This window comes from Struthio camelus, chromosome 22 (genome assembly GCF_040807025.1).
Source record: "Struthio camelus isolate bStrCam1 chromosome 22, bStrCam1.hap1, whole genome shotgun sequence".
Taxonomy (NCBI): domain Eukaryota; kingdom Metazoa; phylum Chordata; class Aves; order Struthioniformes; family Struthionidae; genus Struthio; species Struthio camelus.
The window spans coordinates 656791-680988 of record NC_090963.1 but is presented as its reverse complement, the minus strand read 5'-3'; the positions used below and the strand labels follow the sequence as shown (position 1 = coordinate 680988).

Sequence of the window (24198 nt, the reverse complement as noted above, 5' to 3'; positions counted from 1 at the left end):
TGTCTAATATTTTAATATGTTGTGCTGCAGGTGCTGCTCCTAGTCAGTTAGAGCAGCGGGCCCACTGTGAAGGGCTCCACCCTAAAAAAACCAGACCCACAGACAGCTTCAACAAGCACATAAATAGCCCCATTAAGTCAGTGTGTCTCCTCATGCACTGAAAGCTCGTACACAGTGCCTAGCAAGCTTCTAGCCCATTCGTTCACGCTGCCAAGGGAGGAATGGAGACGTCGGAGACCATGAATGGAATTGGAAAAGGAGGAAAAAGGAGGAGGAGACTAGAAACAGGCCTGTGTGTGGGAACGTGGGAGCTGCACAGGTTTTCATTCTGCACGCGCAGTCGGCCTCCTGAGGGGCTGCATGACCTGCAGTTCAGATACTGCTAGGGCAATTTGGAGATCAACAAGGTATGAATCGTTAGTACAGCACCACAACTCTGTGTGCAACTCTCACTGTTCTAGGAAGCAAAGTACCGCAGGCTCACTCTCGCCCTTAGAGATGGATAATACTCGCTTCATAGATGGGGCAACTGAGCGAATGCCAGAGCAACTTTAAAGTCCACGTCCTCGGTGCTGGTCACTAGCTAGGCCCCGGACTAGAGTGATTTCGCCAGTCAGAGGCACTGATCTTGGTCTCTGTACTCGGCTCCACTCAAGCTATCCCTTTTTTCTGAGGGCTTAGTCTAGGAACCCAACTTGGCCAAATTTTGGTTCGGAGGGGTTTGTTCAGATCATTGAGCAATTAGCTGAAAAAAGGAAGTCCAGACTTCCACGTCCGTGTTCTGACTTTCCCTCTAATGAAGCTTGCAAACGTGCTGCAATTACTTTGATCTGAGGAAAACACATTGCTGAAATGCTATAGCCTGTTGTTGCGGACCTCTGAATCGCTTACTTCTGCCCACGATTTTTTTTCCGTTCAGAATATAGGTGTCTCCCTCTAGTGGTTAATAATACAAATGACTTCCTGCTTTTATTTCTTGTTTCTAGTGCTTGTGCAGAAAGGGAAACATACAATTGTAGTCATTAAAGCAGCTTTATTAATGACTGCTTTTTCCATCATGTGTAAAAGACGTGGTTTTAAATTGGAGACACTTGTTGCTTATCAGAGAGCAAGACATCATAATAAAAAAGATATCATAATTGGATTTAGGTGCCCAAATCTAAATCTGAATATCTTTAGTGTTTTAGTTGCTTCTAAGCTGGCAGTTGTTTTCTGCAAGGAATCTGATTTCAAAAACCACGCACAAAATTAATGCGTACTTGATCAGACGGTGAACTTACCTTTTGGGAGAGTCCATAGCATGAAGCTGAATGCGGTAATTCACAAAGACAATAGCATCTTTTTTTTTCCGTTTAACTTAATTACTGCCAGGAACTGTTTCCTTAGAAACAAGAGGAAAGGTAGTGTTACGAGGCCTCCTCTATTACTTGCATTTTATTCCTTAGGCTTTCACTTTCTAATCATTAGTTGCCTCTGTATTTAGCTATTGAATATTTATTTGCCATTAATAATTGACTTGGCTGATAGCTCACTATAAAACGAGCATTTATACAAGACGCGAGTCATCTGAGTTCTCAACAGAAGGCAAGGAGGCACATCAGCCCTCTTCTCTGGGAGTTCAACAGGAACTCAAAATCAGGTGAGAACTGTTGAAAAGGGCTCGCCCTCGGTGAAGCGAGGATGAATGGGGAAGTTGGCTCTAGCTTGTGACGCGGTGGTTCCTAGTGCGTTTCTCTGACTGACTCGAGGATTTAGGTGTACAATAGCGCATGATTTTTGAGCGCTTTTGTGCGGTATACTACAATGCATCATAATGCAGATTTGAAAACACAGAGCAAAATTTGGAAGTAGAAGAAGCTGCAAGCTAAGAGAGGAGACTTGCACCGATTCTTGTGAGACAGTCAAGCAGCACAGAAATACCAGTTACAGACTTTAATTGCTACATTCATACAAGGCAAAGCCGCAGTAATTGTAAAAATTGAAATATTTATTCATTGTTTCGTCTCTTCATTAACGCTTAAATGCTTTGATCTCTTTGGTATTGAAGACGTCTAGGTTTTGCTTGCTGTGGAACTGGGTAGAAATATTTCATTCAATTCGGGGGGGGGGGGGGGGGGGGCGGGAAAGACAGGCCGTAATCACAGCCTGTAATTATATGATTAAGGAAAGTGAGCATTTCTCACGAATTGACAAGCTACCAGGGGACCAACTCGGTCATCACGGCAGTTCTGGGACAGCCCATCAGACCCTTTCCCACTGATATTTTCATAGGCAAGGAGCGTAATGTTTGCAAAGCTCTGCAGTATCTTTTCCTTAGAAGCTGTGACACTGAAGTAATTATCAATGCAGAAAACATGAGGGACATGCAGGTGTGGAATGATTCAATTACTTTTGTGGTTTTGTCCAATAAGCAGTAATACATTTTTCTTTTCGAAGTCTTAACGCTGGTGTCATTGACTTCTGGGCTGTCACGGTGGTCCCTGCTGCAAGCATTTGCCTCCCCTGTCACAGAGCTGTGAAAAACTGGTAAGACTTGCATTTAGCTGTTCAGTATGGAAAAGTATGTCATAATTTCTGCTACTGAACAGAGTATTTTAAGAATGCTTTTGTTTTAAATCTAATATTCTGAGAAGTCTTGCTGAATAGACCTACTTGCAGAGAAAAGTTCAGGACTCTCTCCTGACACGCATTCCCTTTTGTACGTAAGTTTTCCTGGACTTGCGATTGCACTGCACAGCTAAAAAGCGGTAACGCTTTCTGCTTAAACCCGGCCCGAAGGTCAGTTCAGATCATGGAAACTTTTTGCATTGCCTAGTCTCATGAGTATGTTGTGAGAACTGGGAATGTTAGAGGCTAGACATTTTCAAAGTGATCACTGAAGGCTGATCCAGCTATTGTATCAGTATGTGCTGTCCGGACCTGAAGCACTTGGGTCTTTCCGTAAACTGGAACGTCATCTGCTTGATCACAAATCAAGTTTCTTGGGCAGTTCCTTTACACACACATGCTGCCCACGTGGCAGTTCTATAAAGCAAACTAATGTCCACCTTGGAACTGAAGACAGCTTTGTTACTGGAATTGCTGCACATAAGCTGGAGAGAGAGAAAAGACGGCCATCCCTTTCCCACTCCATTGCCTACCGCTTGGTAGGCTATGCTCATTGATGTGCAACCTCAGCTTGTTTCTAAGTGGAGGTGCTGCACAAAAAGGGTTTTCTTGTTAAATGCCCGCAAATGCAAAATGCATACATAAGATGACCGTATATGAAGAATGAAAGAAACTTCCCATAGCATTTTATTTCGCAGACCTATGGGAGGCTGCTTCACCTAGCAGCGTTAGCCGCCACCACCTTGTGGCTAACGCTAAAGAAAGAAGGCATGAAAGTATTATGTCAACAGAACTGGTTTTATTGTGTAGCGAAAGACTGCATCTAAAACCAGATGAAGAGGAGTATCAAACAGCAGATTTCACCTAGTACATACAAATGAAGGAGCTGCCAAGACTTACATGGGCAGATTCCTTGCTCAAACAGAAAAGCAGCAGTAACTGAGACTTCCGTCTGCATTTTAACAACTGTTAAGAAACAAGGTAACTGAAGGGTGCAGCTTCCCAAGAGAACAGCAAACAAAAAAGAACCAGGAGATACGTCTAGTGTATGCTGTGGGATGGCACTGTAAGAAGAGAAATCAGCTGGCAGTTTTATCACTTTCTCCATTCTCTATTAGTTTTCTTTTCTTTTCATCCGTTTTCCTCTTGAAGATGCTGTCTCTGTAGAACTGAAGCTCTTTGATGCTTTCCCTGATGTCATCAAGCGCCCTGGAAAAGAATTAAGGAGGGTTTCAGAACGCATGCACACACCTTCAGCTACATCTGGATAGTAATGCTCTTTAAAAAAAGAATCCAGGCTATAAGAAATAACTCTGATATGCACGGATGACGAGTCCGTCGGCGGGGGGAGGACACTTTCACTAGTCTTCGGTATGTGGAAAGCAGTAAAAATTCACTAGTGCTGACGTGTCAGGGAGTAACATACAGCTTTATTAGTTTGTGTCACTGTGACGTTCAAGTTCTGGAAGGCCAACAGGTTCTACGGCTTCAACGATTGAAAGCAGTTCACTATCAATCCAAGAAAGCAAACAAGAGACAAGGACTCGGGAGACCTGGCGGTAGCTCCTGCTTTGGCCAGTCATCTGGTTTCTGTACCACACACAGGTGCGACTGATTCATTTCTGTTGCTGCGCCTCTCCTTACTGTACTTTGCCTGTTTAGATGCTAAGGCCCCCAGAGAAGCTGTACTTCTGTGCATTTTTACTGGGCAGCACAACAATCCTGGATTTCAATCAAGACCTCTGCAATAGTCGTTCCTCCTCTCTTTGTACCAGAGCCTCCTCTCCTGTCTAGCAAGGCCACGTCAGGACAAGGAGAAAAGATGAATCAGTTGCTCTTTTTCACTGTCGCTTAGGAAAGTCCAGAACTGTAAGTACCAAAAGAATAACACCCACAAAAAGTAGTGTGAAGGTGTGTTGCATTTTTGTCTATAGGTAGTCTGAGTAGATAAAAGAGCAAAATGGATGCACTTACTGTGCCTACAGTATAGAGGAAAACGTAAGAACTCATCAAAGCCTATGGATCTCGCTGCACGAGACCCGCTGCTTCCTCTGTTCAGAACAGCTTACAATCTTAGAAAAGACAGCTGCCTAGAAGTGCTAATCCTATGTAGTGTCTTGTATTCCAAAACCTCAAAGCAAATAAACTTTTAAGGATGCCTCAGACCTGGACAGGAGCGTAACTCAAAATTAAACTCCTTCGCTGAAAGGCAAACTGATTCTTTTAACATAGTACGCCCTCAGGAAGTGGCCAGGAACAGAACGTTATCTCCCCATTTGCAGTCCTCTAGTCTTAGCATCTCTGAACAAGCCTGCCCGATACAAGGATCGAAAAAACACTATTAAGCTACGTTTTCCATGTGATGTCTCAGCAGTGATATAACTGCATTGCCGCACAGGTATCTCGGCTTGGAACAGTAAACAGTGAATCGTAACAAATAGGGAAACTTCTGGTTTTCTTTATTTTTATGATGTCTTTCCTTACCCTAACCACGTTTCACAATATAAACTATGTGATGGGGAGCCAAATCGCACAACCTCCATCTTCCGCATTAGAACAAGCATGTCTGGAGGCACACGGCTCCATAGTCTGCTCGTGAAGAGCATGGTTCCTGTATGGCACCCCTATTCTACAGAGGCAAGTAGAAGCCTCACCTGTGAGAGGCTGCCTTCTTTGGTGCAAATTCATATTCTTCTGGATACCAGCGTCTGGAAGTGAAAGAAAATGCTGCTGTTAACAGTAAAGCAAGAGTCAAAAACATGTCCATGCGGGTTTGTTACAGTTGGTGAAAGAATTTCAGTGTCAGTGGCATACAGAGAAGCGACAACCCTGAGGACTGAAGTGTTGCAAATGCCCGTGCGCACAGCTTGCCGAGTACTTTACGGCTTGTTCCGTGCCTCAGCCTGAACAGAACGGATGAAAGAAGGAGGGCCGCACACAGCAGTCTCCCAGCAGCCTTCACCCTTGTTCTGGAAGAGGGTGTGTTAGTGCCACTTAACAGGCTTCCCTAGGTTATCTTTTATGCAGCCGTCTATAATTTGAGGAATAGTTACCTGCAAAGTTCCTTGACAGTGCTCACGTCAATGATCCGGTAATGAAGGTGCCTCATGAACTGAGGCATGTATTTGTCAAGAAACTTCTTATCGGCGTGAACAGAGTTGCCTACAGAGACACAAAACAAGAGATGTCTTCAAAGACGGTCCAAAGCTACTGTGAACGACAGCTGAACTAGAAGCAGGCTAAGCAAGCTGGGGAAAGATCACAGGGCATAAAAAGCTGTTCACGAGCAGCTCATGTAACTCGTTTTCTAGTAAATGTGATCGGGAAGGCTTGTCAGATCTTCCTTTTAGGATCACACATGCTTTAAATACGTTATTCCTATATGCTCACACTTCACTCACTTTGATAATTAAATATCTGCTTGACAGAAATTGTCATAGTAGTATTACACAAGCGTCTGGTTTTCCACCAAGTGAAAATAAGCATCGGTATTAATTTCACTCAGCAATGTTCCTAAGACTGTATGTGAATGCCCTGCATTTAGTTCCAAGTAACAGGACATTTGGAAGATTAGTATTTGGTGTTTCATTTGATACACGCGGTCAGCGAGGAGAAGACGCTGCTCCGTTTACTCTTCAGGTTTTACAGTCACTGGTTGCTGTCAGCAGTTACCTCGCCCACCGCGATCATAACTGTACAATGAAACGTGAACACTGAAAAGAATTTAAGTTTCCTGCACGAATGACGTGCAGGATTTGCAGAATGGGTGATCACATTACTGAACCTTTCTTAAGTAAACAGATTTGGATTTGCATGCTAGATCTCTGCGTAAAAAAACTAAAGCATCCCTGCCATGTGCATCAACAGGCCTTCCAGCGTCCAACTGGGAACCGCAGGAGGGATGATCTTATTAGTATTAAGAAAGTACATATTTTACCTGCAAGAGGACAGAGACCAGGGGGTGTTTGTTGTCGTACAAAGGACAGAAACTCATACTCTGCCTGCTGCAATGAAATTTTACTCTCCTTCACGGCCTTTGTAAGGCCAGACTGCAAGAAAGAGCCATCCATCATAAATCAAGTATATACTACCATAAAAGATATTTCCAGAAATGCTCAACAGCAACAGATTAACCATTAAAATGTTGTTTCATTCCCCAACATGACCGAAAGTATTAAAAGGACAACATAAGTCTGTGCTCTCGCGTTCTGGGAAATCTCCTTTCCTTTATTCACGCTGGATAACTTTACAGGCAGGCCTCGCTGACTTCGAGGGCACCGCTCATTAAGTAAAAATCTACAAAAGTAAAGGTGACAATAGAACAGTCCTGACAACATTGAAATTGCTGTGACTTCCCTCCCCACACGCTTGCTACGCTCCCTAGGGGGGTTCTTCTCAATTACTGAGACTTTATGCAAGCCTTCATTTACATGCCTGTATGTGCACAGTCCAGGAGATTAATTATTACACTGCTTCTATCTGTTTAACAACAGGCATTCAGCTCCCCAACACGCAGAGTAGTGTAAAGAACCAGAAGTGCAAGCTGTAGAAGCTCTTGCTTTGAGTATGTATCAGGATTCCTATGAATCAGAAAAGTTCCTTCCTTCCTTTTTTAAACAGTTCAATGTCATCCTGTCAAATCTGCTTTAAGTGTTCTCAATGATTTATTTCCATCTGGCTGTGCTATATACATTTCCATGACTGTGCTGCAAAAATCTGCTTGACAGATCCAAGTGGTGGTTAAAAAATTCATTATGTGGCTGCATTTTCATCTATATCTTAATGGCTTCTCTTTTCTTAGTCAATTAAAAATAAGTAGCTCCTCAGGAGCAGTGGTAGCTTAAGCTACCATCCTCAATCACTTGCGAACTAGAGTCTGAGTTCTCCACTGGAGAAGGGGAAAAGCACCCGTCGTAGTAAATGAATTTTTGTTTTCTAAACTGCTGCTCATCTTTCCCAGGGAGAGTAGGATGCTCAAGGGGGTGGGGGATGTTTACGGATTTCTTAAAACTTCCGCACTTGATTGAAAACTACCTTGAATTCCAACTCACAGTGAGGGACTGGAAAATCCTTTCACGTTTTTGCTCCTGGCAAGGGGGAAGCTTTCTTGGAGACTGAAACAGCTAAAAATAATCTATTTCTGCAAAACTTAAGCTTTTGGTGAAAAAATGAGCTAGGTTTACAGTGCTTAAGGAGGATAGGGGAGAAAAAAAAATAACAGTCCAGTATGTTTGCAGTAAATTGCTGTGCTTGATCCTACAGATACTTAAATCGTCACTGATAAATTTCCATTTTGTCAGCTCCGGACTATTCAACACCACTCTCTTAACTATTCTAACTTGGGATTTCAAACCCAGTCTTCCCGATCTCTGTTCAAAGTAATCTCTGAATTATTTTATGCAATACAGCACAGGCTTCAACAAGAGCAGCTGTCAGAGGAGTCCATGCAGCCTGGCCTACAAGCTGGGCTCCCGCAGGAGGCAGGCGTGGCGGATAGCTCGGCAAGCAGACCGGAGAACTGAACCCAGCTTCTTCTTACCACATGACTGCTCTGCCCACTAGGATCCAGCGTGGGAGTGGGAGAAACGTTTGGTTTTACACGGAAGGAGTGAGCCTCCACCCTTTTAGAAACGGTAAGAATGGCAGCGGCCTCTGGGCAGCGGAGGCTCTGTGACTCATGAGCGGGTGACTGTACTCCCTGCGGCTCCAGAGTTTGGCATCTAAATCCCTGAGGATGACACAGCTGCAAGACTTGCTTTCTCGTGAGCATTTCAAATTGGATCCTTCAGCTGCCTTTGGACTCAGGATGGTGAATCTCACTCTGAGAGGCATAATGCTCAGCATGCATTTTTCACTCTGGGAATTAGCTGCACGTATCGGAGTGGCGGATCCTATTCCGAGGCTCGCTCATCTACAAGGCTGACACAGTAGGAAGGTAACACCATGAGCCAGCAAAGCTCTGGTCCTTTTTTTTAGGCTCCTCTCCAGAGCCCTGCAAGCACCCACAGAACAAGCAGAGGACGCTTGTCTCGTTCCTGCCCGTGGCTTTCCTGCGAGCTGTTGATCCAGACATCTCTTGGGTCCGTTCCCTGACTGCTGGCCTTTGCTGATGCTCTCTGTTCCCAAGTTAGAAAGCGGCTTCAAGCACTCGCTTTTCTGAAAAGCCAAGCTAGCTAAGGGTAGGCCGCTACAGGAAAGTCTTGCAGTTCAGATACAGGCTTAAGCTTAAGGATACGCGAGACCAGTTCCCCGGTGTGCTATGGACGACTTGTGAGACCTTGGGTAAAACGTTACGCATCAGCTCCTTGGCTACAAAATAAGCACGGTACTTACTTTCTCCCATTCTTTATCTCCTCTGTTTCATTGCAAACTGTTCAGCACAGGAGTTGTCCCTTTTTAGGTGACTGTACTGCAACTAATAATTCTGAATTATATGTCGTTCTTAGTGTTACAAAGAAACAGTAATTGTAACGTGGCCGCGGGAGAATGGTTACCTTCCCATGATGCTCTTTGCACCACTCCGACATGCCGTCCAGGAGCTCGTCCGGCTGATTAATGATCAGGTTCGGGCCCTGTTGGTGAGAAAGAAACACAGAGGTGAGCAAATCCCAATGATGGACTTGTTGAAGAGTTTTATACCAAACGGTAACCGGGACAGTTTCAGCTTTAAAATGCAAGGCTGCTGTGCGCAGCAGCCTTCAAGTTTGTGTGGGAGATGTTCCCCGTGTAGGTACAGGGTACTAGTGAGGCCAGCAGAAAAGGTGGTGATGGCCTGAGCGGGTCCTTACAGCTGTTGATCGCATCTCAGTGATGTCTCATGCAGCTGTTGATCGCGTGTCACTGATGAGCACCTGCATTCGCAGCTGGAAAGTGATGGCGGCGGCGGCGGTGCTTTGGTCGCGAGGAGCTGGACGCGGGGATAGGGGCGCCGCGTCGGCGGGGTGGTGCAGCCCAGCGGGGCCGCCGCCCGTGGCGCCAGGGCGGGCGGCGAGGTGCGAGGCCGCGGCCCGGGCACCGGCCGGGGGGGCAAAACGCAGCGGGGCGGGGGGCCGCGGCGGGGCCTCACCTCGGCCAGGACGTTGAGGTCGCAGTCGGTGATGAGGCACGCCATCTCCAGGATCTGGTCCTTCTCCACGTCCAAGCCCGTCATCTGCCACACACACACACACGGCCCGGCCGCCATGAGCGCCCCGCCGCTGCCGCCCGCCCTCCCGCCCTCCCGCCGCCGCCGCACCTCCAGGTCCACCCAGACCATCCGCTGGCCCATGCCGCCGCCGCCGGCCATGGCCGCCCGCCGCCAGCCCCCCCGCAGCCGCCCGCCGCAGCTCCGCAGGCGACCCAGCCCGCCGCCGCCGCCGCCCAGCATCGCCGCCGGGCCGCGAGGGGTCGCCGCCGCCGCACTACACCTCCCGGCAGCCCCCGCGGCGGCGGCGGCCCCAGCGGGCGCGGCGCGGCGGCCCCGGGCGCTGCCGGGAGTTGTAGTGCGCGGCCGCCGCGGCCTGGCCTGGGCTGGGCGCCGCCGCCGCTCCGGACCCGCCGGGGCCTGAAGGCCGCCCCCCCCCCCCCCCCCCCCCGTTATCTAAACATTTGAATACCCGAAGCTGCCACCCCAGTTCCTGCGTGCTTGGCAGAAACGTTAGCTGGATTAACGCCACGCCGGCGCAACCAAGTCGGGAGCGTACGTCGCCGAAGGATTACTGTGCCTGCCGGACAATAAGGCTTTGTTTGTTTGTTGTATTTTTAACGCACTTTATAAATTCTTGCTCTTTTCTAACCCTAGGGGGGGGGAAAAAAAGGAAGCGGTCAAGAGGCAACTGCTGCCGGCGTGGCTTGGGTTAACCAAAACCAGCAGTACTCCCAAAGTGCCCACTGCTACAGCGATTTAGAAAAAATCAGTATCAGAAGCCGTAAGGTAGGAACAAACACGCAGGCAAATCGAATCAATCAAGACGTGTTATCAAAACATTTAAATGAGCATGGGTTATCCACCGATTTTACAGGAAAACTTTTAATCCTCTTCTCCAAGACATGTTCAAAGGGACCGTTTCTGTAGCAAAACACTGAAATATATCAGATGCCACAAAGCATCATACTGCTTCAAATCTGTTTAAAGGACATACGCCCGTATCTGATACAGAGGCTCCTCTTTCAACTGCACTACAAAAATACAAACAGATTTTCTTTATAATACAGGCAAACGGCAATGATTTCCCTTAAATGGTGGCACGTTTTTTTTTTTTTTCCTGCACAAAACCCTGAGGTGAAGAGTTAACACATTAAAAATTAAGATGCTAGTTTGGAGGATTACACTGCTAATGGTTTTACAAACGTTAAAAGGTAACTTTGAGGGAGTTTTTATACACATATACAATTAAGAACAGATTCAACTTCCTTTTCCCAGCAAGTTCTTTAAAGCCTCCTGAAGGCTCGCTAATGCCGCGATGGGCACCATTTGCCCTCTCTGTAGTTCTCTCTTCTGTTGTCGTATTCGTGGCTCCAGCCATCGCGATTCCTGTCATCGTAGCCAGAGTCATCTCTGTTCCCCCTGTAATGATGATCAGCGTCACGACTTCTGTCTTCGTAGCTGTAGTCATCCCTTTTGCCCCTGCAGTAGTCGGGCCCACGGTCCCCAAAACGCTGCTCGCGGCTGAAATGGCGACCCTCCGGGAAATAGGGATGGGAACTCATCCGGGTCTTGCGCAGTGCTGAAGGTACGTCTGGGCGCCACTGCATTTGAGGGGCTGACGAGTGATTAAATGGATGACCGTGCTGGTACCCTGAGACAGGAAAGCCAGGCTGATCGAACTTCCCGCTGTACTGAGGCTGCTGCCACATAGCACTATTCATCTGCAAAAGGAAGAGAAAAAGGCTTAGTGGGTTGGATGGACTTTCTCCCTGGTACCTGACTGACAGAGTGCATAAACCGTTCTTTGGTGCAAGGGCTTGACAAATTTTAACCTCCTGTGCTGGCCTTGACATTCTACATTAACCACACTGTAAACACAAGAGAAAGCACTGTGTGCCAAGAACAGCACCAAATACTGTGCTTAAGTGAAGACTCTAATGCCATTTATTGCTCCTTTTCGGTTATTGTTCAATTATGTTAAATATAATCAAACAAAGCCCATAGTTAGTTGCTTTCCAAGGTATACGTTAGACTGAAGTGATGCACCTTAACCAAGATACCCGTTATTCCTTTTAATTTCTCTGGGTCATCTGTGTATTGTAGTGACTTCCTTCCTGCCTATTAAACACGTTGATTTTCAGGAGTTAATATTCAAGTAACAACAAAAAAAGAAAAAAATCAGAGCTGCTTTTTTTTTTTTATTCAAACAGTTGTTAACACCATTCTTTACAGCGCCTTGCTTACACCCCATTTCAAGCGAGCTTTGATTTGAAAACTTGCCAACAATACAAGGCTAGTTGCTAACTTTCAGAACAGCTAGTACCGATGGCTTTATCTATAGCTGAACACCTAAAGTTCAAAGAGCTTCCAGACAGTAAACACTTAGAGCAGCAGGAACTGTAAACCTTTTGGAATTGTTGTTTCAACACTCCATAAACACATTCCTGTGATGTAATACGGTCATCAAAGGCAACGTCCAAGTACTCAAAATTAGAGGCAGTTCTTTCACAACTGTCGTCTGTGGGTGACCTGAGATTTTGACAATTTTAACGTAAGAGAACAGCATACCATGGCTTGTCTCTGAAGGTTATCGGGAGACCTCTGCACAGATGTGAATCCTGCCGCTACCATGTGATCAGGACTCCTATCATATCTGCAGAAAAAGAAAGATTAAGAATTTCAGGACGAGACTATTGCAGTCTAAGGGAGCCTGTGCAGCCAAGTCACGTTACTCTGACTACGAAATAATAACCCTGCAAACACTAGCTGGAACTTACTACTGTTGTGTGAAAATAGTGCAGACGTGCTTGCATGATGTATTTGACAGCGGTCATCTCCCCACTTCGCGTCACTGGATCTTTTCTGTTGCCACGTCAAAACGCTTTTTAAACGGGCAAGTCACTTGGGCCAGAAGAACTGGCAGACAGCTCTTTTTGAGAACAACCACTTTCAAGGCGGCGCTGCTCTTTTTCCATTAGGCTTTCAGCTACCAAGAATGCCGAGTTCCAAGAGTACTGAGAACGCAAGCGCTTACTCCACAGGGAAGAAAGATTACCTTGTGTTTGGAAGGAGAATCAGGAAAGCTAACTGTGCAGATACTGTTTCCTAATTCAAGCTATGCTCCTGTGCCTACAAGAAAAGGGACCCAATGCTTGCTTACCAGAATAGGTCTTACCTGCTAGGATTTGATGCTGAATGCGGTGTGCCGGCTGGGCTTGTATTGGCACTTCCATGTGGGGAACAAGATGAATTACCATCGTGAGATGCATGACTGCTCCCTGAGGAGAAACAAACATTTCATAAGATCAACAAACATGAGTTAGCGTAACTTGGATATGAAGCGAACTTGTCAGATGCTAATGGTTTCCAAATGCTTAATTAGCTTTTGAGTTTCATCAGTCATCTGCAAAAGCATACAATCAAATTCCCAAAACAAGATACTGCAACTGTTTGAATACCCAATGGCAAAGATGCAACCGGGTGCAGTGTTCTGGCCAACGTGCCTCACTTAGCTGAACTCAAATGCAACTTTTACTACTAACGGGACAGTGTAGAACAGCTTCCAAGGGTACATAGAGGATAATCATCAATAAAACAAAAGACTCAGCTCACGGGTTATACCTGGCCACAGCTGACAGAAAGGTCCCTTGCTGTAGCAAGAGGACAAAAGAAAACAGCTAGTGCACAGACCTGTTCTGACCCCAATGCTCCATGAGACTGTCCACAATTAGGTAAGCGTGACAATGTGATGCAAAGCACGTGCAATGAACGCTATTAATGGATTAAATATAAATCGGGCAGACTTTGGGAGGGGGGAAGAAGGCGGCAGCTTTGCTTTCTCTCCAGTAATCAGGTTATTTAATAGTTTTGGGTTGTTTTTTTTTTTTTCTTTTTGTGGGTACCTGATCGGAACTGAATTTTGATAGGCCTTCCAAAAAGTTTGATCCCATTAAGCAGACTCATTCCATAAGGGACAGATTCTTCATGTTTGAAATTCACAAATGCAAATTGCTTTGGTTTACCATCTCTGTCCTTAGGGATTTTAACTTTAATTACTGGACCTGCCTGCGAATCAAGAAACAAAAGACATTAAAGAAAATTGAAGCAGCTCGAAAAACTTTTAAATCTGACAATAATAATAAAAAAAAAAAAAGGAGAAAAAAACCTGAGCCAAGCAACTCATAAGGAAGCGGAGGCGAAGGCTCCCACACATGCGTTGTGCTGGACATGGCTGAGGTTCAGGCAAAGTCCTGGGGCGGCCAGCACAGCTGTGCGAGCACAGGTGCTGCTGCGCGTGCACGGGGGTGCCTTTGGGGAGCATACATTCGGTGGGGGGTATGGGGCATTGCGGGGTTGTTTGCGGCCCATATAGGTCGTGTATTTGGGGCACCTGTAGGTGACGCTTTCAGGGACCTAGAGGTGATGTGCTCAGGGTGAGTTTGGGGCAAATATAGGTAGGGTTCAGGGCTCACACAGGGAAATGTGGGGCAGATAGAGGTGGTGTCCAGGGCACGTATAGGGGGTCTGTTCAGTGCAGATAGAGGTGGTGTCCAGGGCACGTATGGGGGTCTGTTCAGTGCGGGCAGAGGTGGTGTCCAGGGCACGTATGGGGGTCTGTTCGGTGCGGGCAGAGGTGGTGTCCAGGGCACGTATGGGGGTCTGTTCAGTGCGGGCAGAGGTGGTGTCCAGGGCACGTATAGGGGGTCTGTTCAGTGCAGATAGAGGTGGTGTCCAGGGCACGTATGGGGGGTCTGTTCGGTGCAGATAGAGATGGTGTCCAGGGCACGTATAGGGGGTCTGTTCGGTGCGGGCAGAGGTGGTGCCCAGGGCACGTATGGGGGTCTGTTCAGTGCGGGCAGAGGTGGTGTCCAGGGCACGTATAGGGGGTCTGTTCAGTGCAGATAGAGGTGGTGTCCAGGGCACGTATGGGGGGTCTGTTCGGTGCGGGCAGAGGTGGTGTCCAGGGCACGTATAGGGGGTCTGTTCGGTGCAGATAGAGGTGGTGTCCAGGGCACGTATGGGGGGTCTGTTCAGTGCGGGCAGAGGTGGTGTCCAGGGCACGTATGGGGGGTCTGTTCAGTGCAGATAGAGGTGGTGTCCAGGGCACGTATAGGGGGTCTGTTCGGTGCAGATAGAGGTGGTGTCCAGGGCACGTATAGGGGGTCTGTTCAGTGCGGGCAGAGGTGGTGTCCAGGGCACGTATGGGGGGTCTGTTCAGTGCAGATAGAGGTGGTGTCCAGGGCACGTATGGGGGGTCTGTTCAGTGCGGGCAGAGGTGGTGTCCAGGGCACGTATAGGGGTCTGTTCGGTGCGGGCAGAGGTGGTGTCCAGGGCACGTATGGGGGTCTGTTCGGTGCAGATAGAGATGGTGTCCAGGGCACGTATAGGGGGTCTGTTCGGTGCGGGCAGAGGTGGTGTCCAGGGCACGTATGGGGGTCTGTTCGGTGCGGGCAGAGGTGGTGTCCAGGGCACGTATAGGGGGTCTGTTCAGTGCAGATAGAGGTGGTGTCCAGGGCACGTATGGGGGGGTCTGTTCAGTGCGGGCAGAGGTGGTGTCCAGGGCACGTATGGGGGTCTGTTCAGTGCAGATAGAGGTGGTGTCCAGGGCACGTATGGGGGTCTGTTCGGTGCGGGCAGAGGTGGTGTCCAGGGCACGTATAGGGGGTCTGTTCAGTGCAGATAGAGGTGGTGTCCAGGGCACGTATGGGGGGTCTGTTCAGTGCAGATAGAGGTGGTGTCCAGGGCACGTATAGGGGGTCTGTTCAGTGCAGATAGAGGTGGTGTCCAGGGCACGTATGGGGGTCTGTTCGGTGCAGATAGAGATGGTGTCCAGGGCACGTATAGGGGGTCTGTTCAGTGCAGATAGAGGTGGTGTCCAGGGCACGTATGGGGGGGTCTGTTCAGTGCGGGCAGAGGTGGTGTCCAGGGCACGTATGGGGGTCTGTTCAGTGCAGATAGAGGTGGTGTCCAGGGCACGTATGGGGGTCTGTTCGGTGCAGATAGAGATGGTGTCCAGGGCACGTATAGGGGGTCTGTTCAGTGCAGATAGAGGTGGTGTCCAGGGCACGTATGGGGGGGTCTGTTCAGTGCGGGCAGAGGTGGTGTCCAGGGCACGTATGGGGGTCTGTTCAGTGCAGATAGAGGTGGTGTCCAGGGCACGTATGGGGGTCTGTTCGGTGCGGGCAGAGGTGGTGTCCAGGGCACGTATAGGGGGTCTGTTCAGTGCAGATAGAGGTGGTGTCCAGGGCACGTATGGGGGGTCTGTTCAGTGCAGATAGAGGTGGTGTCCAGGGCACGTATAGGGGGTCTGTTCAGTGCAGATAGAGGTGGTGTCCAGGGCACGTATGGGGGTCTGTTCGGTGCAGATAGAGATGGTGTCCAGGGCACGTATAGGGGGTCTGTTCGGTGCGGGCAGAGGTGGTGTGTTTGGGGCCGATACAGGGAGTGTGGGGGGCACGGGTGGCAGTCAGAGTATATATAGGGGGTGTGTTTGGGGCAGGGGTAGGTGGTGGTCAGGGCACACAGAGGGGGCGGTCGGGGCACTGGCGGGGCCGTGTGGGGGCGCGGGGAGGGGGTGCAGGGGGGAAGGAGGGTCGGGGCGCGCCGCCTCGGCTCGGCGCCTGCCACGGCCATTAGCGGGCGCGGCGCGGAGGTTTGCCTCCGCGCGGCCGCCGTAGGCCGCGGCAGGGCCCGCCCGCCGTGGCGGCCCCGGGAGCCCGCCTCCCCCCCCCCCCCCAACCCAATCGCCGGCCGGACTATAAGTGCGCGGGCGGCGCCGCCGGTACCTGGTGGAAGAGCTCGAAGATCAGCTCCTCGGTGACTTTGGGGTCCAGGTTGCCCACGAAGAGGGTCCGGTCCGCCTCGGCCGCCGCCGCGCCCATGACCGCGCCGGCCAGCTGCCGCCGGGCCCGCCGCCGCCCTTCTGCGCAGGCGCGGCGGCGGGGAGGGGGCGGGGCGGGCGCGCGCATGCGCCGTGCGGCGCGGGAGGCCAGGCCGGGGCGGGGAGGCTATGGCGGCGGCGGCGGGCAGCTGTGCGGGCCGGCCCGGGCGGAGGAGCCGCCGCCGCCGCCTGGCCAGGCTCTTCCCCTGGCAGCGCGGGGTCTGCGCTCTGCAGCGTGCGCCCCCTCCTTGGCCCGGCCCGGCGCGCAGCGGGCCGGAGCGGCACCGCGGAGGTAGGCCGCGTAACGCTCCCCGCTCCCTTGCAGCCGTCCGCTCCTCAGCGGCGGCGCCGGCCGGCCGGAGCCCTTGACAGCGGGCGGCAGGAGGCAGGCGTGGAGCTGGCCCGCCGAGGGGGCGCTGCTCGGTGCTCCTGCCGCCGCGCTGCGCTCCCCCCGGCCGGCCGCCTCTGCCGCTGTGCTCGGGCAGTCCCGAGCAGCCGTCGCTCCGCGCCCCCGCAGCTGTGCGGAAATAGCTCCCCTCTCCCCCGTGCGCCGCTTCTGCTGGGGCTCTTAACGGTAAGTACAGTTCTTCTCAGGAACTGTAATTCTCTGGCTGTTTCGGAAGACGTAAGATGTAAAACACTGGTATTTTCCATCTGGAAAAATTTTGAGAGGGGAAGTTCAGCCTTCACTTTTCATTAGACTTCAATGCATTATGGCATATCCTGCTTTCTTGTTAATTAGGCTCTGTTCATCTTCTTCACTTCATTACTTGCTACTGCACCTAGAGTTTCTATTAATTTGGTTTAATTGTGTTCACCTGGTTAAATTCTCAACAGTTACTCATTCAGAAAGGGAATTATTACCCCACTCTGCCAGGACTTCTACTTTGCCTTAATTTCCCTGGAGCCTCATTTACTTTCTTCTGCATTTCTCCCCACTGGCTCCCCTTGGGTTTGGCTCAGAGCGTGTGCAACGTTTTTACCTTCACCGACTTTCTTCACGTACACTGGGCATCCACAAACTACTGCTGTGGTCTTGCGTGGTGCACCGTGTGCAGGCTGCTGAAGTACGCTGACTCGCAGAACGTGACGACAGACTCTGCTGATGGCTGTCCCCTTGCACAGGTGAGACCTTAAATGAGCAACAAAAGAATAGGAAAACATTTTAAATTCTCCACAGACATGCTTTGAAAATGCCAGTGTGGTTTCTCCCTTTTTTGTTGTATTTTTCCTTCCTTCTCCTTGAAAGAAGGAACATGGAAAACCAGCAAGCTTCTGGTTTTCTGGGGCAAAGCTAGCTTTTTTACTTATAAAATATAGGTGCTCATGTTCAAATATTATCTTAATCAAATTATTCTCAGTTACTTTGTTCTTTAGATTAGGCTCTTAGTGTTTTGCTTCTTCCAGGCCCACTAATAACCGTTTTCAACAGTATCTTATATTGGAAAGAGAAGAGCCCAAGGAATCGGCGACAGTCTCCCAGATGACCCGTGCTCACTGAAGTCAGGTGCGTTACATGTACCAGTTCTTCCTGGCATCGCTTAGCACCTTTGTTTCCCACTCTTTGACATGGCTATTTGAGATAGCGATGCTTGTGCTAAACTGTTGGATACAGAGTGAGCACATAGTTCTCAGTTCACTGCTTTTCTAGGAAGCTGAGAGTGAAGGCACATCTTTGCTTGTAAGAACAGCCATAAGTTGTTTTTTGTTTTTTTTCTCTTAAACTACAGCATTGCAGCTGGAATGGATCTTGGTGCAAGCAAAGGCAGGGAGGCTGGAAGAGTTGCAAGCACCCTAATTCTCTGTGTAGTTTTCTTCCTATCGCACACTTACAAAACTCAGTCCCTTCCTTGGATCTGAGGTGCCCCCTCTTCTCTCCCCTAAACAAACTCTTCTTTTCCGCTCCTCTTATTGGAATAGGAAGTTCTTATTGTCTCCTCTTCTGTGAGTATTTGCATGCTATGTATTTTCTTTTTTATAAATGCTTTTAAAGCCTTACTGTTCCACTGAGCTCAGACTGTATTTCCCCTAGATAATAATGAGAAATTTAGTCGGATCGTCTGTAGCTGAAGAGAACGTAGAAAACAAAAAGAGAAGCTTTTCCAGAAAGTGATGTTTGGGGCCTGTTTACATGAACACTTGCTGTATTTGTGACCAGCAGTTCCCCTTGGGAGATGGTCGTTCGTCAGTGTGACGTCACCACGTCCGTGCTCCTCTGGCTCCTGGTGTTTCTACAGCTGCTGAACCGTGCCTGAGACCTGTGTGTAGAATATGGGGGTGTTTTTCCTGGGTGAGACACTCAGCCCACCAACGAATTCCTCTTACTCGTTAATAACTCTTCAGTCAGCTGTTTGGTATTGATAATGTGGTTTCTATGCTCCAAGTCATTCCCCGACAGCAAATGTCATCCTCTGTTTTCCCCCCAAATAACTTGTGAAAATGAAGGCCCGTGAGAGTGTGTGTAATAGAAATAGCCCATCAGCTATGTACTCGGAGCTGACAGTCAGCCCCGAGATCCTCCACAAGGAGTCAGGCAGGAGGTTTAGAAGAAAGCCCTTACTGTAGGGGTTAGCAAACAAAATGGGATGCGGACGGGCTGTATGTTGTGCAAAGTGTAGAGGAGAAAGGATGTTGCAGAATAAGAGCATCTGATACAGTGAACGTATGAATCTGTGGCTGTATCTCTAAGAAAAATGTGAAATTTCTTTGCCCTTTTCATTGGGCTCTTTACCTCTCTGGAAGCCGGTGCCTAATTATGCCTTTGGTGAAGAGTGCTCTCTTACCGCAAGTCTGAAGTGTGCCAGGCAAAAGGTGAATGAACCACAGGTGCAGGAGATAGGATGACACGCGCATGGGTTCATGCTGTTTCTTAGCCTGTTTCCTAGGCTACACCCCTTAAGGTGTGGATTCCCTGCATCCTTTCCCTTTCTGTGGCTAGATGCACAGCAGTATCCTATAGCGCATGAGCCCAGCGGCCATTCAGTGATCTTTCTGTTGCATTGCTGCCATGCAGCCTCTGTCCTCGGGGCTGATTGCGGCTGTCAGCTGTGCCTTTGCTGTTGCCTGATTGCACTTGCACTCCACAGGTTATTCAGCTGCTGTGATGACTTCTCTGTCCAGACAACAATCTTTTTCAGTGCTATGGTAATGGGGCTGCTCAGCTGAAAGTAGATGCTTAAAAATTCTCTGCACCCTTCCATCCTACCAGCAAACAGGTACCGGTGATTACCCCAAATGACAGAGATCAGTCAGACAAAGCCCTGGCAAAGGACAGCTCTTTCATGGGAGAGCCTGAAGGAATGGGTCAGGCCAGCTAATACAGTAACAGCACACCTTAGCCCTGTATGCAATTTTCATTACAGCTATTGAACATCTGTGGGCTGAGTGACGTCTGTACGAAGAGAGGGAGCGAAGCAGATAAAAAGAACAGCTACAGTTGCTACTGAATAAAGTGAACTTAAATACCTTTTTTGATTTGGTTCTTTGGCTGCTTATTCAGAGCCAGAATGAGTTAGGGGTAAGTCAGCCCCTGTGAACCCAGCACGGCAGGGAAAGAAAAGCTGACGTGACGGCTGTGAAAGCCACAGAAGACTGAGGGAGGAGTTGCTTCCCTTAGTGCCATCTGTTGGTTAATTTGCTATTACATGAATGAGTTTTGCAAGTCAAATAGTGTAGCTTTGCCTGGTTTTCTGATTTTTCTTGCTCTGTGCCCAGCGAGTTGGTGCCCTTGACAGTCTCCTAGAAATACATTAACAAATAATTTGGTCCGTTTGTTAATGTAACATGAAGTCACTTGGGCTCCTTCACACCGCTGTTCGTTCTGCCTGCTGTAAATAGAACAAATTTGTTAACCTCTCTCTGACTGCGCTCTCCTGCTCTTCCTGCCTAGCTGCAGGCCAGGGAAACAGGGAGCACCCTTTGCCTGCGGCGGTGGCTCAGGGTGGCGGAGCAGGTCCCGGAGGCCCGTGGTCCTCGTGAGAAGCCTCTACTGCTTTCTGCCCAGTTCCAGCATTGGGGGTTGGAAGGGGCTGTTGGGCTGTCTGTCCAGAGTACCAGGCTGCCCCTCAGTACTGCAGTATCTGAGGTGTCACACTTTTTAGCACGGTTGACCTCGAAGTGGTGCAGTGAAGTTACACGTTGCTGTCGTCCTCGCTGTGCGGATGGAGAACGAAGGCTCAGAGAGTTGGATTAACTTGCACCAAGGCAGGTAGGAAATCTGGGGGGATGTGGGATTGAACCTGGCTTGCACGGGAGGGTCAGTAAGTGCCCTGAGACTGTACTGGTTATGGGGACGATCTGGGAACCCAGGCTGCCATCTCTCCTTAACGTGCTCTCGGTTGTGTTGATGGTGTTGATTGCAGAGTTTGCAAAGGCAAGGTAAGAGCTGAGCTGGTCACTGTGTGAGTCATAGCCTTCCCCGCACCATCCCTGACTTGTGCCCTGTCCTGCTGCCTGCAGGTGCCACCATGCCTTGTGTCAGCACGTGTGCAAGGCGGGCAGAGTACCCCCTGGCCCTTTAGCAGGGAGACATGTTCAGTTGCTCCTGGCAGGTTGCAACAGAAGGGTAATTGTAGCTGCAGACTTCTCCATAAGGGGAATCGTTCTGCTTTTTAATCAGACCATAAAAATCTCCAGCAATTCCGATGTTTAAACAGTTAAACAGTGATTGAAGACACCAGTGATAGAAGTCCTGGGCTTGTTATTTCCAAAGAACATGTCAGCAGCTGCTCAATTCCTGCATTTACTTGGCCTCTGTGACAACTGCGAAGGTTTGTATGGGAACAGCTATGTTGCGTTTGTTGTTAACTAGTCTGTGTCCAAGGCTCCGTATTTCCCGGAAGTGAGGCAGGAAAGAGCAGAGACGGATCCTTCTCTGGCTGCCAGGTTATTGCTCTGTGGGAAAGTTTGCCGCAGCCCTCTAGCACACGGCAGGAGGAACGGTGCTCTCTGCACGAGGAAGGCTGGAAGGATGTGGAAGAGGAGCGCCCCTGTGCAAAAGTGTGCAGGAAGGCTGGCGAGACGTGAGGACGGCATCCTCTGCTGCCAGCATGTCTGGCCTGGGGAGGGATTGCCAGCAAACCTTTCACATGAACACAATCTGCTGTTCCTCCCGCAAATAAACTCAGTGGGTTTTTTCCTAGATGCGTTCCAAGCAAGTAAAAAGAGAATCACCACAAATTGCTTGAAACCCCTCTATTTCTTAACAGAGCTTGTGTGATGTGGAGCTTACAGGTTTGGAGACTGACTTATTTCAGCCTTTCGTGGGCTCTAACTCTTTATGTCAGTTTGGTCAGGAATAAAAAGATTTGCGCGGATCAAGCGTGAAAACTTTCTATTTCATACTTCTCACACCTGAGCCAAAAACACCCCGAAAGCAAATCAGTATTGGAGAAGGAGCTTCAAGCAGTGAGTTGCAAACACTTTCTCTGAAAAACTGTTGAAAATTGGAGGGTGTTAGGTGTTTAATATGTTCCATAGATTCTGTTTTGCCATGAAAATTAAAAAAGATTACAGGGAAAGGAGGCAATTCCTCAAATTTTCACTTTTCCAGCAATCTGCTTCTCTATAATACCCAGCGTAGGCAGAAAATATTAAATCTGGCTGAAGTGTGTTGCCGTGTACCAAAGCACGCTCTGAAGCCTTTTACCATTCTGGTCCCTTGGCACTAATTATTAACAACTATGTCCAGATTCAAGTGTGTCTAAAGTGAATCTTCAATATATTGTAGATTCAGCCATCGGTAATCGTAACCGAATGGATTAACACAGCTGTTAGTGTTGGGGGCTCCAAGAGGCTCTCTGGTGGACAGCAGCATTTTCATCTGTAAATTCTTCCTATTCTGTTCCTTTTTCTGTGCCAGGCTCTCCAAGGGTTTGTTACGCAAAAAGCCCTGCAGGCATTTATCGCTGTGCAAGAGGAAGGGGAAAAGTGATCTGCAGTACTCCTTCAAACTTTTACAGGAAGGATTACTGAACTAACTGGGTATTCTCCTTCCTATGAAGGCTGTGGATAGTCTGCTGTCCAAAACATGCTGTTCCAGCTGAGAGAATCCTTGTTTGGTTTTTGTTTTTTAATTATTCAGGCAGAACGCGTACAACTGGGATTTGTCTGTGACAAAGTGGAGAAGATGGGTCACTATGAAAAGAGCAGAACCGGTCTGTATCCATCACCCATACGTTGGGTTACCATAGAAGTGAGGGAAGGTTTTGTATGCTAGGCCATCTGGTAGCTCCCCAAATGCTGGGTCCATCACGTTGCAAGCTTTGTTTCACCAGACTTGGTTGTTCCCACTTGGTTTTACAAAAGTGGAATTCCTGGGGCTGCAAACTGAATGTGAGAGAGAGAAAAGCTGGGGTGAAGAAAACCTCTGCAAAAAGGTCGAGGGAAAATTACACTCTGAGTTAGCATGCCTCAAATTAGAAGATGGCTAGATCGCTGGTCGGCTAGATCTGTGTGCAACCTGGTTTTTGTCCCGGAAATGTACCGGCAGCCCTGTGGCGCAGATGTCCACGGAGGCAGATGAGGCGCAGAGCCGGCTCGGGGCTTCGCAGGGCGCCGCTGGCCAGCGTGCGCTTTGTGCTAGCTGGCGCTGGGGGACGTCTGTGCTGAGCTGCTGTCCTGCTGATGTAGCGAGGAGGGGCTGGTGGTGTAACTGTGCTCCGTGACCCACCACTTCCTGCACACCCCCTTCTCCAGGGGGAGGCACGGGAAAACGTGCTCATTGACTCCGCAGCAGGTTTGCTGCTGGATGGCCACGTCGCCTTTCTTCACGACTTCACCTTCTTTCTCTGTTTCTCTTCTTTCTCAGCTCTCTTCTCCCTAGTAAAAACACTATTTTTTTGATGCATCGTTTCATTGTGTGTGTGACTTATTTGCGCTGAGTGGTACGAAGCCCAGCTCTCCCGGCCTCGAGCCCCGCTGCTCTGGCCATCCGCCGTTTCCCACCCTGGCAAGGTGGCAGCAGGCTCCTGAGAGTGCCCTCTCCTGGCACATAGTCCGATTCACCGCTGTTCACCCAGAAGGCATCCTGTGCGGAAATGCAAGCAATGGGTTTTTCCTAGGTTTACTTTCCTCCGTGAGCTGTCACCTACTGGAGGCTCCAAAGCAGAGGAGAGGCAGCAGCGGGTCATAGGGTGCAAACCGTATCCAACAGCAGGAGGAGAGGGATGGTTGGTCCTGCTGGAGAGCTGCCCTGGAGGGAGCAGTAAGTACCTGCGTGCACAGCAGCCCAGCCTGGGGTGATGCCCAAGGCACGTCCCAGAGGGGCTGTCCCTCCGCAAGGGCAGTGCTTGCTTTGGGCTCAGCCCTGCACCGGGACCGCCGTGACTGACTCAGTTTCCACCTCTGCCCCCTCACAAATTTATAGCATTCCCAGAAACTGTGGGCCCATTCCAGCTAAATGCTCATTTATGAATGAGGAAGCCCAAGAAACCTTTAAGGAAGTAGAAACGTGGTTTGTAGGTGCCTGTGTCGGTGCTGGTGTGCCCCGAGCTTTCCCCAAGCAGGAAGGTTGGCATTAGCGAGCGGCAGAGATCAGGTGCTTGGTGAGTCCAGCTCGGTCTCTAGTTCCTTGCACAGGTCACGC

The 24198-nt window shown here is 49.3% G+C and overlaps 2 protein-coding genes and 1 long non-coding RNA gene across 5 annotated transcripts; 1 reads left to right on the top strand and 2 right to left on the bottom strand.

Moving 5' to 3' along the window:
* Positions 1 to 3384: 3384 nt before the first annotated feature.
* REXO2 (RNA exonuclease 2) lies at positions 3385 to 10006 on the bottom strand. The gene is made up of 7 exons (XM_068916430.1): positions 9842 to 10006; positions 9674 to 9757; positions 9102 to 9179; positions 6545 to 6656; positions 5661 to 5769; positions 5262 to 5315; positions 3385 to 3816 (listed from the first exon to the last, which is right to left on the bottom strand). The coding sequence occupies exons 1-7, from the start codon at positions 9971 to 9973 to the stop codon at positions 3687 to 3689; spliced, it is 699 nt and encodes a 232-aa protein (XP_068772531.1). The 5' UTR covers positions 9974 to 10006; the 3' UTR covers positions 3385 to 3686.
* Positions 10007 to 10542: 536 nt separating this feature from the next.
* Positions 10543 to 16673, bottom strand: RBM7 (RNA binding motif protein 7). The gene is made up of 5 exons (XM_068916429.1): positions 16519 to 16673; positions 13636 to 13798; positions 12909 to 13011; positions 12302 to 12386; positions 10543 to 11454 (listed from the first exon to the last, which is right to left on the bottom strand). Exons 1-5 carry the CDS (start codon positions 16612 to 16614, stop codon positions 11038 to 11040), a joined length of 864 nt encoding a protein of 287 aa, XP_068772530.1. The 5' UTR covers positions 16615 to 16673; the 3' UTR covers positions 10543 to 11037.
* Positions 16674 to 16723: 50 nt separating this feature from the next.
* Positions 16724 to 20079, top strand: LOC104140993 (uncharacterized). Of its 3 annotated transcripts, XR_011135864.1 has the most exons (6): positions 16724 to 17187; positions 17577 to 17738; positions 18021 to 18120; positions 18344 to 18557; positions 18646 to 18903; positions 19976 to 20079. It is a non-coding gene; the product is annotated as an uncharacterized lncRNA (long non-coding RNA). The 3 variants fall into 3 exon arrangements; XR_011135865.1 differs by lacking the exon at positions 18344 to 18557 and having other exon boundaries at positions 18046 to 18120; XR_011135863.1 differs by lacking the exon at positions 18344 to 18557.
* Positions 20080 to 24198: the final 4119 nt, after the last annotated feature.